Below are 13,325 nucleotides of genomic sequence, written 5' to 3' on the forward strand. Positions count from 1 at the left end.
TAAAGTGTATTTTATACAGTTTATTTGGGAAAAAGAGTGGGAGGGATTAATTAAAGTAACAGTGTAAGTTACCTTAATTAATTCCTTTCATCCAACTACTTTTTTAAACCTTATTTTCCAATAGTATTTGCAATCAAATTTATATGAAGATTATGGGAATTTCAGCAGTAAGCAGTTTGAGACTCGAAATATACAGATACATCAGTGATTCTCTTCCGCTTTAATGTATACAAAGATACATGAATTCTGTTTGTCCAAATAGTGCTAAAAATGTGTCACCAACAGGTAGGAAAATAAATTATTCAACTTAAATATAACAATCACTTAAAATCACAGCAATTGATGTTAGTTCAACTTCAAAGAAGCTGCATTTTAGGCTGGAGAGATTTTTAAAGGACTAGTGTACTGAGAAACTAATGATGTGTGTCAGAATATGTACATCATATGTTCTGTATGCTTCAGTGGACCTAAAGTGTAGAGAGAGGGGAAACTGCAGAAAGGTACTGGGAAGGTGGGAGGTGAAGAAGATGGAGTATGCAGCACTCACTACAAGCATCATGGGAATTTGTGAGAGGTAGTCTCTGAAGGTAATCTGACTCCCATGGATCCGAGACAGCTTTTCTTTGAGTACTTCAGTAACAAGACTGAAACTAAAGTAATCTTATAGGCAAATTCAAAGGATGGATTTTAATTAAGCATTCTTGCTTCTTGCATGTACTCTGGCTTTTTCTTCCATGACTGAGAAACAGAAAAGACAGATGTTTGTCTGCATCTGACACTCCAAAGGGGGTTAAAATTGATGGGAATCTAGGAGAGTGGAATTTCAATAGCAAATATGAAAAGAGAAGAAGCTGCAGGGGGAAAAAAAAAAAAAGAGCCACTGCAGGACTTTGTCTTAGTCATGGCACCCATGGCACCTTAGCACAATTCACCGAACACAGGGGGGCAGTCGATAAATAATAAATTCGATTTAAGTCAATACACTCATTTGTACTGTGCTTTGCAGTTACAAAGCACTTTCCACATATCAGAAAAGAAAAACGAAGTAAATGAAGAATAAAGGAGCAAGTAAGGGCATAAAAGGAAAGCAAATGGATAAAGGAAAATCCACAAGAACAAGAGGCTGAAAACGCTCCGGGTAAAAAGAAAAGAAAAATTGAGTTTCCCCCTGTCGTTCTCTATCCCTTCCAATCGTCCTACCTTTCGTTCTAAAGTACCTGAAGCTTGGAAAATCTGAGTGCTAAGCAAGCCCTAAGAAGGGGCTCCCCCATCTTCGGAACGGGCATTTTCAAATGATAAGCCTTGGTCCCTGACTAATCTACCCAGAGCTTGTGCCTAAGAATAACCACGGGCAAAGCTCTAACATCTCCCAAGTGCAGCGAGGAATCCTTTTTTTCCATCCCATCCATCCCCTGTCAGCATTCCCCAAATCTTAGGAATCTTGAGGCTGGGAAGGGGTGCAGTGGTCGTGAGGAGTGGGTCCTCCACAGGCCCCTTAACTCAGACAACAGAGGGAGATAGTGAGGCAGGAAAGACCAGGGACTAGAGGAAAAGCCCACGTTTGAGATTAGGAGGGCGAATAAATTAAGTATGGTTATTAGAAATTGCCAGGGGGCAAAAAGGGGAGCGTCTTCAAGATGGAAGAAATGAGGGGGCACTTGAACGTGCATCATCTTACACCTGGGTCGAGCCCCCAGTAAAAAGCCTTAAGATGCAAAGCCTCCAGCGGTCAGAAGAGGAGGAGGCAGAGGATGCGGGGTGAGGGTGGAGGGGGGATGTACAGGAGGGAGCCACAGACACCAGCGCAGATGCTGTCCCGGGGGAAGCATGTTTTCCTCTCCTCCAAAGTAGCGCATCCCTCGAGCATCCTCAGCCCAACCTGGGGAAGAGGGTGAGCTCCCCGGATCCAAAGCCCTGCGGCCGAGTCCTGACCCCATTATGTGGGCTTAAAAGTTGCCGGGAGAGTTGGTGCAAGAAAAAGCAGTTGGCAGGGGCTGCCGCCAAGGGGGTGTCAGGATTCCCAGGAACAAAGGGGTCGGAGGAAAGGGCGACAGTTCCTGGGGCCTCCTCCCGGAGGGGAAAACCAGGGTCGCTATATCCTCCCGGCCTGAGGGTACCGAGGGTAGCCAGGAGGCAGAAAGACAGGGATTCCGCCACCCGGCTTTCAGCTTCTCATCGGGTTGCGCCGGCCACCCCCACGCTCTCCGCGCCCCTCTCCGGCTCGGAAGCCACTGGCTGGAGACAATAGGAGACCGGGATCCCGAGCCCCAAACAGTCCCGGCAGTCCCCCGCCGCCCTCGGCGCCCCAAGATCAGCCCCAATGGCGGGCTCGACCGCGGCGGGCGACCCTTCCCTCCCGCGCGCCGGGACCCCACGCCCCAGGGCCGCCTCGCCGTCCGCACAGCGGGCATTACCTTTCATCCAGTCCACGACTTGACTCGGAGACCATTTGCTCACCGGTTCCATGATCAGAGCCATGGGCACGGGGTCGGTTCCGCGCGGAGCGCGGAGCTCGGAGCTCAGACACAAAACGAACTCAGCAGCCTGAGCCGCCCTCAGGTGGGGTCCCTCGCTGGTCGCTGCCTCGCTGGACGGGCGGCGCGGAGAAGGCGGCTTTTGTGTATCGAGTCTCGCGGCTGCAATGTCTCGCAGCAAACGGCGGGCAGCAGCGGTGGGAGAGGCGACGGGGAGGGAAAGGCGCCGGGGTCGCGGCTCCGCGCCGGCTCTGCTCGCTCCCCGCTGAGGTGGCGGCTGCAGCCGTGGCTCGGCCACTCCGCTCGGGTCTCGGTCCCTCCGGGGCTTCAGTTCATGGCTTGCACTGCCGAGGGTCGCGCCGCTAAGGCAAGGAGCTGCCGCCGCACTCCCGAAGCCAACTTGCCCGCTCGCCTCGTGCGCGGGAGTGAAGCCCCGGGCACGACCAGCTACCCGGCGGAAATGACGAGGGGCCTCCTGCCACCCAAAATATCTCTCCGCAGCCCTCGGGTGCGGGGCGCGCGCGCCACGAGCCCCCCGCCCGCTCGCTGCCGCGCGGTCCCGCCCCCGGGGCCGACGGCAGGAGCGCGAGGCGCGTGCGCGTGCGCGCCCGCAAGAGGCCCGATCCCGGGGTCTGCCTGTCAGTCAGGCAGGTGCGGGCGGCTTGCTGCGTCGCGTTCCCGCCCTGCGGGCCGCCCCGGGACGGAGGCGGACGAGGAGCGCGTGCGCGGCGGCAGTGGCGGTGGCGGCGGCCTTGGGTCGGTCGGTCAGTCAGTCTGTCAGTCAGGTGCCGGGGCGGCGGGAGCGCGGCTCTGAAGGGCCTCTGAGCGGACGGGGCGGCGGTGGCGGGACGCCCTGCCCACCAGTTGAGCGCCAACTGCTGAGGCGGCTGAGGAGGTACCTGTGGCCCCGCCGCCGAGGGGAGGGGGACGCCGCTGAGCGCGGGGGTTAAAGCGGGAGCCCGGGCTTTCCTCGCTCCCGCCCTCCCGCTGCTGAGTGGGCTCCCGAGGTGATTCCCGAGCCCCGCGCACGCCCGCGGAGACGGAGGCGTGGAATGCCGCGGACGGGGACCGGGCCCGGCTGGCCAGAGACGCAGCGATGACGAGGCAGGAGGGCCGGTGCTGTGGGACCGGCCCCGGTGCTGCACCGGCCGGGGAAATCAGGCGCCCAGCCTGGAGCCCGCGAGCGCCGGCCGCGGCGATTCTGAGGGAGGTTCGGCCCCACGTGCCTTTTGAAGGGCTCGGTATGGGGTTTTCGGCCAAGTCCACCGAAGCTCAGAGCGCCCAGTGCCCGTTTTAGAGGATGTCCTTTTGTTTAAAGATATCCTTGTGTAAGAACTGAAGGGTAACCCTGGGCTTGAAAATGAGTGACGAAGTGTGGAAAACGATTCTTCAAAACTCCCGTTCTTCAGAAATGTTATACAGGCTCCCGTGCAATCCTCAGTACAAAGCTTGCCTAATGAGGCTCGATTTAAACGACAAATAATTCATCCTAGAATGTTTGGACGCAAGCAGTCTGCCACCATTGTAAATGTTTTATCTTTGTCATTCTTAAATAGCTCCACTGAGTAAAGGAGAAACTCATCTTACTTGTATAACCATTTCAATTTTACTTGTATAACCATTTCAATAACGGCAGTAGGTTTTGCCAGTCCCTGCAGTAACCCATTTTGTCTAGTTCAACTGCATGAGATGCAGAACTGCCACTTTTCTCAACCAACAGGAGTTGACATCTTCCCACCTCCACCCCGCCCCTCAAAACACACAAAGAGCTGAAACCACAGTAAAAATATTTTTGATCTTTTCAGGCTAGTGATACACAAGAAGTAAAACTTAAGATGACCTGTCTGTAGGCTGTGGTTTATTTTTTTTTTAATAATACAAACTTAAAAGTATATGGGAGATTTTGGAAAGAAATGTAGATTATCTAGACAAGTCTACACTCAGGTGAGACATATAGCACCTTCCTTTCATAATCCAGATCGTGGTGTGATTTACAGTTTTTTTTTTCTTGGCTTAACCAGGCGTGAAAGGTTTATTTTGAAGTGCCTCCATTCCCGTGTTCTCAGAAGGCTGCATCAATATTTCTATAAAAGATCATTTCCAAGCATCAGTAATTTATGGAGTAGCTTTATATTCAGAAATGGAATGGATGCATTGTGAATCATTAGAGGTTACAGTCACGGAGAGATGTTGAAAGTAATTTGATCAAAATAATATGCTAATAATAACAACGAACGTTTATTGAGCCCCGTGCTAAGTATTTTACTTATATTTTATCCTCAAAACAGCTGTATCATTAGCAACATTTTATAGATGAGAAACTCGTGGCTATCACATTCACTTCCTATCCCTAGAGCCTATGACACATAGTTGAATAAATGTTGAATAAATTAATGAATAAGGCTTAAAGAGGTTAAGTAATTTGTCTGAGATCATGATGTATGATTGTAATACCAAGTTAAGGTGATTCCACAATATGAGCTTTTAAAACTAGTACAAAGATTGGTATCAGTGTCACAAAATGAACAGTACTTTGGAAGGGGAAGGTCTATTCATTGTTAACTGACCATGTCTCATCAGAAAGTTAATAACAAAGGAGGCTGAGAGTCACCATGAGTGTTCCTGAGCAGTACCAACTGAGAATATAGGAAATGAAGAAATTTGGCTGAAACACCCAAACAGTGTATCCTGGCTGTGTTTCTATGACAAGCAACCAGCCTATACATCATAGTGCAAGCAAGCTTAAAGTGAGATATTGTTTGCATAATGAATGTAATATCAATCAAAACAAATGCTAAAGACCAGGATGCAGTAAAAATAAAAGACATGCATGTGGTAAAAAGACAAGTGCCAGAGAAAATGGGAAAAAAAGGCCCTAGAAAAAGAGGATATTGAGAATTACATCACAGAATTAGGTTGTACACATTCTCCTATTTATGTTACATTAAGGAATTTATTTAATCTAATCACCTCAGATAACTTTCCACCTGTGGGATCTAGTTCCCTAACCAGGGATGGAACCCTGGCCCCTGGATTGAGGGAATGGAGCCTGAGCCGCTGTATTTCTGGGGAAGTCTCTCTACAACTTTTCAAATAAACTACCTTTTATATTCTTTTGCCTCTTATTCAAAATGTTAATCTCTTGCCGCATTTTCGTTAGTATAACGTTATTACATAAAACTTCAACCTCTTAATTTTGCCTTCTCAATGAACAAATCTCAAGGATTAGGGGAAAAGGTATGTTGTCATAAACTACATATCACAACAGTGCACTAAATGATATGTGACCCATACTTCAGCAGTCTAGATACAAAAGCCAAACTGATTCTTTGGAAGCAGGTAAAGGAGAAACATTAAGTTGATTAATTGGAGACAACTTGGTAGATGTCTGCAACTATATCAAAATAAACCACTTTAAATCGTCTTTTAATCCAGTTATTATAGTTTTGTATTTTTGTCTTTTAGACCCTCTCGATTTCCATAAAAAATTAAAATGTCTTGACCAAAATATTTTCAGTTAAGATTTTGTGGTACATGTAATGAGTCTAAGTACTTCAGATACAAAATTTACAAAGGTCCTCTGACTAGAATCTAGGTGCTAGATGGGGAGGGAACCTTAAGCCTTTGTCTTTTGGGGGCCAGAGATAGGAGTAAATAATATGAATGTTTCCTCTGGAGCTGCAAGTTGAAGATCTCGAACCTCCACACGTTCTAATCTAGATTACTTCATAGGGGCCTTAATCTTCACTTCCCATTTCTTCTGCTGAGAAGCTTACTCTGCACAGACCTCAGAGTTGCGATGCAAGACTTATTTTAATGTTTTTTAGTTATTTAACATGTACAGAATGTCTTGCAGAGCCCTTTCCGGTATATTCCCAATTTGCTTAGATTGTGTTTCTGCTATAGCTCTCTGTTTAACATTTAGATTTCTTGCTTTTTAAATGAGTAATATATTATCAGAAATTTTTTTCTCTTTTATTTTTCATTTTTGAATAATTAGTGAGGAGTGACCACACAGAACATCTGTGTGGGTAGTCTATGTCCTGAAAGAGAGGAAAAGATGTGAGCCCTCTTTTTTTCCATTTAGTTGTGCCCAAACCTTTTCTATAATTCCAAAAGCAGGTATTTTATGCTGGCCCAAGTTGTATACCTTGACCAGAAAAATTAGCTAGCCAATTCAGATAAGACTAGTAGTGATAAAACTAAATACAAATTATTCTCAAGAAGAGTATATAAAACTTGCTCCAGAGAAAGTAAAGCAAAATTTCTGGAACAATGTTTTTATTTTCTTGCTGTATAATTCAAGTAACAGTTATGAGTAAAGAACCAAAGCCTCTGAAAAAAGCAAATCTGTCTATGCCTCCAGTAGTCAGAGAGGTAAGTAGGAAGAATAGTTTTTAACCATAAATGGACCTTCAAGTGTGCTTCTCTGGGCCAAACTTCCCTTTAGATGATCAGGAAGAAAGACCCTGAAACTATAATTAACCGAATCCTTTCTTTGCTGTTCTGCCTCAAGGGTAAACTATATTAAATCAAGCCATGTCCTTTCCAGACCAAGACTCACAGCAATCATCTCTGAGTGAAGAAAAATTGGCTGAAGTTGAGATTATCCCAATAGAGTGTTTTTAGGACTCTTTCCAGGTATTAATCACAGTCTAATAAAAATCCCAGAGCCCACCTAAGATTAGGAGATCTAGTTTTCTTGACTAGCCCTAGCCCATCAGGGAAGTTTCTGGTATACTTAGCAGCCATTAATGAAAAGAATATAAACTTATTATTAAACAAACATTTTTTTGAACACTACTAATGTGGTGGCCCAAGTTGTATCCTTAATCAGAAAAAATGAGCTTTATTTTGTGGATGCAAAGATGACCAAGATGCTCATAGACTAGTAATGGGAACAAACATTCACAGTTAATTTGATAGGATAATGTGATAAGTACAGTGATAGATGTGTCTAGAACCTAACAACTGAGAGGAAGATGATATGTGTGAGCAGTTACAAAGCAACTGCCTAGAAGTGCCTGGATGGCTGGAGTTGAAAAACAAAGCAAGAGGCAACAGGAGATAAGGTGGGAGGGGTGGACAACAGCCAGATCAGGGGGAAAAATTCAAACTAAAAGGTAACCTAAAAGATAGAATTTTAAGCAACTAAGTGATTTGGTCATATTTATGTATTTATGTTTTTATATTGACTGGCAGCCATGGAGAAGCACAGATGTGAGAGGGACAGGATGGAGGGAGAAATCAATCTGGAGGATGTGGCAATAGACCAATGAAGACATGACTTGGGTCAGATGGATTTAATAAATATTCAGCAGACTTGGAAATTGACTGGATATGAGAGGTTAGGAAAACAGCAATATCAAGAATGATTTGCAAGATTCTAGCTTTGGTGAACTCCAATACTCTTGCCTGGAAAATCCCATGGACGGAGGAGCCTGGTGGGCTGCAGTCCATGGGGTCACTAGGAGTCAGACATGACTGAGCGACTTCACTTTCACTTTTCACTTTCATGCATTGGAGGAGGAAATGGCAACCCACTCCAGTATTCTTGCCTGGAGAATCCCAGGGACGGGGGAGCCTGGTGGGCTGCCGTCTATGAGGTTGCACAGAGTCGGACATGACTGAAGCGACTTAGCAGCAGCAGCAGTTTTGGTGAATGGGTAAAATTATTTCTTCTTCATCTAAAATTTTTAAAAAAGGATTTGGGAAAGGAAAATGACCTGAGATATTCTTTTGTGGACATTCTAAGCGTGAGGTACCCATGGGACAAGTGAGAAGGGCTTCTCAGTAGACAGTTTCTGCATTCACATGTAGGAATGTGAAGCTCAGTATGGACTGAAGATACAGACTTGAAAGTTACTCCTAAAACATAAATGAGGACCAGAAGAGTGTGAGATGTCCATGGAGGACACCCACAGAAGAGAAAGAGAAAATAAAATTGTAAGAAGAACAAGAGAATGAAGTGTCATGGCAGCCCAATGAAAAAAGAGTTTCAAATAGAAAAGAGTGAATAAGGGTGTGCAGTGCAAAAATGATGTTGTTCCAGTAAGAATTCAGAAGAAAAATATGGTGGTTTTGTCAGTTTAGATATCTTCACCTGCCTTACTGATATCTGTGGAAGAACTGGATGTCAAAATGGGAAAACTTGGTGTATATAGGCTATCAGCTTTTTCATAAGTTGATATTTTCTTCTTCCCCATAACCCATCTATGTGTATATCTTATTCAGATGGCTCCATGATGAATGGTAACAGTTCTTCAATTTACCACCACCACTTTCAGTACTATTTTCTTATGAAATCTCATCCATTAATAATGATCCCTACTCTTACCTGATTATACTTTCACCACTTATAGAATGATGTGTATGTGCTTAGTCACTCAGTTACGTTCAACTCTTTACAACCCCATGGACTATAGCCCACCGGCTCTTCTGTCCATGGGATTCTCCAGACAAGAATATTGGAGTGGGTTGCCATGCCTTCCTCTAGGGGATCTACCCAACCCAGGGATCAAACCCAGGTCTCCCACATTTCAGGCCATCTGATTCTTTACCATCTGAACCACCAGGTAAGCCCATGATGGCACCTTTTAACTGGGCTGACTTTGAAATCCTCCCCTCCTCATCAGATTATAGGAGAACAACTTTACCATGGCATTCTGGTCATCTTGCACATCTCTGCATAGGCAAGGCTCTACCACAGTCTGACACATGCCATGGCGAAATGGCCTGTGATCTTCCCTGGAACATGGCAAATCAATACTGTGAGGAACTATCTCAAGTCCATTTCTCATTTGCTACCTTGGTTCCAGTGAGGAATGGGACTTGCCATCTCATAGGAGCTTCAGATACAACTTCAGACTAAAGAACTGTTCAGCAGTAGTTTAGAGTTGGCTCTTCAAGGACGGAGTGACCTACCATTGTATCATCTATCATCCGGCCTCTCCAATTTGGTATCATCCTATAGGACTTGGGGAGTTAACACCATGCTGATGTTGTGTTGCTATCTGTGTAAATAATAAACTTTCAAAATTCATTTGGAGTTGTTTTTGCCTTACTGACACTATCTATGGAGGTGTGATAAACCAACCTAGCAGCTGCCACCACGCTGCTGCTTAGGTATTGCTTGACCACTTGGCACAGATTTGATCTTAATACTCCCCCAAAAAGTGAGCTCTGCTGAACCTCTGCCTGGATAAACTAGGCCAGTCCAGCCCTGGCCTAGTAAATTAGCAGCAAGAGCAGCAGCAGGAGCTGGATTTCAAATTCAAAAAGGATGTATTGCTTCAATCACTGGGGCTGCCTAAGATAACTCCATAACTAATAAAAGGAAAACCCTATGTTAATATTGCAGGGTTAGAATAAAAGCCTGATCTAAACCTTTTCTTCTGAGCTTTAACATTATTTATTTACAAAACATCTAACTCTTAGGGTATTCCCTCATATTCAAAATGTCAGGTCCATTTTCATCTGAACATTTATTAGATAGTGGCAAATGTGAACTGGCAAAATTGATGCCAGATAAGTTCAGACGTTTTATTTATAAATTAGTATAGCTCCTCAAATCAAAAATTTTAAACATAAAAAGTACTTAAGACACAAATTGTTTGATCCTTGACTAATAATTCACAGAGTATAGAAGAATAAAGATGGGGAGTGGGAAAGGAAGATTGCTTTCTTTCTCCATAGATAATTGTCATTTTTCTCAAATTGGTCTTATTTACTTCTAGGAAGATTGGAAAATTAAAGATGGTCATACCAAGTGGAACAAATCATTTATTCCCACTGACCAAGAGCTGTATCCAGAAAAAGAGAGAGGCATGTAAGTGTGTCCCTGCTTTTGACATTTTCTCGATTTTGAAAGGAAACTTAGTTATTTGGATCATCTAAGTTATGAAAATATTTTGCTTTGTTTAGTTCCTCTTAGGAACTATTTCAAATACTTTGTAGCACATTGCAAAAGCTATCATTTATTGATTTTTCATCATGAGCATCTACTCCGTATAAGCCCTGTACTAAGCACTGTACATACAAAAATGTAAAACATAGTTGCTTTCCTTGAATCCTTTAAACAAAACAAAGCATACAAATAGATACTTTTGACATATGGTAGCAAGTAAAATGAAAGAGACATACAAACATATTTTGGGAGTATTTCAAAATGTGAAAATATGAATGCAAAGCAAATAAATACATATATTTCTAGATTATAAAATGGCAACATAATTTGTACATTGTATAATGTTTTGTCTCCATTCATTCATTCAACGGACATTTATTAAATGGTTACTGTGTACCAGGGACAAGGCTAAGCATCATGGATAAACCAGTGGATATAATGAATATGGCTCCTGAGCCTATGGAGTTTACAGTCTAGTGAAAAGCATACAATACACTAGTAAGCAAACAAAATATGTGTATAAAAATGTAAATCATGAAAAATACTGGCATGAAATGTACAAAATGTAATGATAGAGAACAACTACAGCAAGGGAGAGAGAAAATTCCTTACAGTAATCAGAGAATACTCCGAGTAGGTGACTTTTAGGCACAGTGTTGAAATACACACAATACAGGCAGGTAAAGATTAGAGATAGTTCATTCAAGGGAGAAGTAAAGCATGTGTGAAGTCACTGGGGCAATAAAGAATTTGACCTGATTGAGGGACAGAAAGGAAGTCCATCTGACTGAAAATGAAACATAGAGAATGGGTGAAGGCATGAAAGGGGCTAGAGAAATAGGCTGGAGTTAGAAAAAAAGCAGTCTTCTAAGTCCATGTAGTACCTAGCTTGGAGTGTAGTGCAAAACCTTTAAGACTTGAAAGCAAGTCAGAAACATGATGTGATTTATATTTGTAATTTAAGGAGTTGAGCTTTCACTTCCAGAAAGACCAAGGAGAGGTACTTTCCCCTAGTCCTCCCACTACATACAGTTTAAAACCCTGGACATTATATATAAAACAACATAAGAAGGCTTTGAAATATAGAAGAAAGCAGACAAACAAGGGAACTCAGACCCAAGGAATGACACAGTGATGAGTTCCCAGGTTGTTTATTTTTTGTTCATCACAGACTTAAAGCTGAAGAAGCTAACAACCTAGAAAAATGAAGAATGAGTGAAAGGCACAGACAAAAACGTCCTAAGAAAAGCCTGAGCTCTCTAGTTAAGTGACCAGGAAAGAGGCAGCTTCAGTTCAGTTCAGTTGCTCAGTCGTGTCCGATTATTTGCGACCCCATGAATCACAGCACGCCAGGCCTCCCTGTCCATCAAAGAGGCAGCTTAGGAAGGCAGAAAACATTGAGACAGTAACCATTCTACTCCAGCCAAACACCACTCAGAAAACTAAACCCCATCCCACCTTTGCCAGCAAAAGGCAAAGTAGGGCACCTAGACTTCTTTAACTTCCCAAGGCTATAGCAAGGCACTTCAACACCCCTGCCATGGTGGTTTCAGAGAATGCTAAATTGGAATTAGGTCTTTCATCCTTGCCAGGCAGTATGGCCTCCCCCTTCCCACTTCCAGTGAGGGAGAAACCTGGATTGCTTCCTCCGCTCAGCAGTAACAGAGTGTCCCCCTCTCTGCTCTAGTGGTGTCAGAGGAGTCCTTGTGGAGAGTAGAGAGTTTGACCACTGCCCAGCAGTAATGATACCACCTCCCATCCCATGATGTCAGCAGAGACCAAATGGTGAGCTTAAGTAATGAAACACTTCTACCCCTCTCAGCCTGGAGAATATTAGTGGAAGTCTATAGGAAAGTCAGAAAGTCCAAATATCGCCCAACAATAATGAGAAGCCTCACCTTCAGGTGTCAATGAAGGCTGAGTGGGAAACCTGGACTTTATGACACCTGGCTGAAAAAGGGCCACACCTCTGCTTCCTCTTTTGGAGTGGTGTCACAACTAAACACAAAGATTTATTTAAAATCCAGAGGCTCATAATACCCAAGATGTCCGGATTTCAGTTGAAATTCATTTGTCATACCAAGACCCACTAAGATCTCAAACTGAATAGACAAAGACTATTAATGCCAACAAGATAACAGGAATGTTAGAATTATCTGACAAAGATTTTAAAGCAGCCATAATTAAAAAACGTCAATGAACAATTAAAAACACACTTGAAATATAGGAAAAAAATTTTAAAAGATCAGCAAAGAAATAGAAGACATAAAAAGAAATAAAATTTGAGAACCCAAGAATAAAATAACTGAAGTAAATATTCAATGTAGAGTTCAAACAGAAAGAATAGAGGTGACTCAGGAAAGAATCAATTAATTGAAAGATAGAATAGAATAGAGACTTCCCTAGTGGCTCAGTGGTTAAGAATCCACCTACTAATGCAGGAGACATGCATTTGATTCCTGGTCTGGAAGATCCACATGCCGTGGGGCAGCTAAGGCCATGTGCCACAACTACTGAGCCCACGTGCTGCAAATACTGAAGCCCTTGAGCCTAGAGCCTGTGCTCCACAAGAGAAACCACTGCAATGAGAAGCCCAAGCACTGCAAGGAAGAGTAGCACCCGTTTGCTGCAACTAGACAAAGCCTGTGCACAGCAACAAAGACCCAGCACAGTCAAAAATAAATTTTTTTAAAAAATAAAAAATAATAGAAATTACCAAATCTGAACAACAAAGAGGAAGCAGAGTTAAATAAAAAAGAACAGAGCCTCAGAGACCTGTGCACAAAAACAAAAGATCTAACATTCATATCATTGGAGTCCTGTAGGAAAAGAGAAAAAGGGAAGTGCTGAAAAACAACTCAAATAAATAATGGCTGAAAACTTCTCCAAAGTGGCAAAAGATACAAACCTACAGATTCAAGAGACTGAATGAATTCCAAATAGGA

At 43.5% G+C, this 13,325-nt stretch overlaps 1 protein-coding gene across 9 annotated transcripts in view; it reads right to left on the reverse strand.

The window, feature by feature from the left end:
* CNKSR2 (connector enhancer of kinase suppressor of Ras 2) overlaps positions 1-2,841 on the reverse strand; it is a 271,251-nt gene extending 268,410 nt beyond the window's left edge. For all 9 annotated transcript variants that reach the window (XM_043895762.1, XM_043895760.1, XM_043895759.1 and 6 more), the window contains exon 1: positions 2,415-2,841. In XM_043895762.1, the coding sequence (XP_043751697.1) occupies positions 2,415-2,478 (64 nt within the window). In that variant the 5' untranslated portion in view covers positions 2,479-2,841. The remainder of the gene's footprint in view (positions 1-2,414) is intronic.
* Between the last annotated feature and the right edge of the window lie 10,484 nt (positions 2,842-13,325).

The sequence above is a fragment of the Cervus elaphus genome, chromosome X (assembly GCF_910594005.1).
Source record: "Cervus elaphus chromosome X, mCerEla1.1, whole genome shotgun sequence".
NCBI lineage: Eukaryota > Metazoa > Chordata > Mammalia > Artiodactyla > Cervidae > Cervus > Cervus elaphus.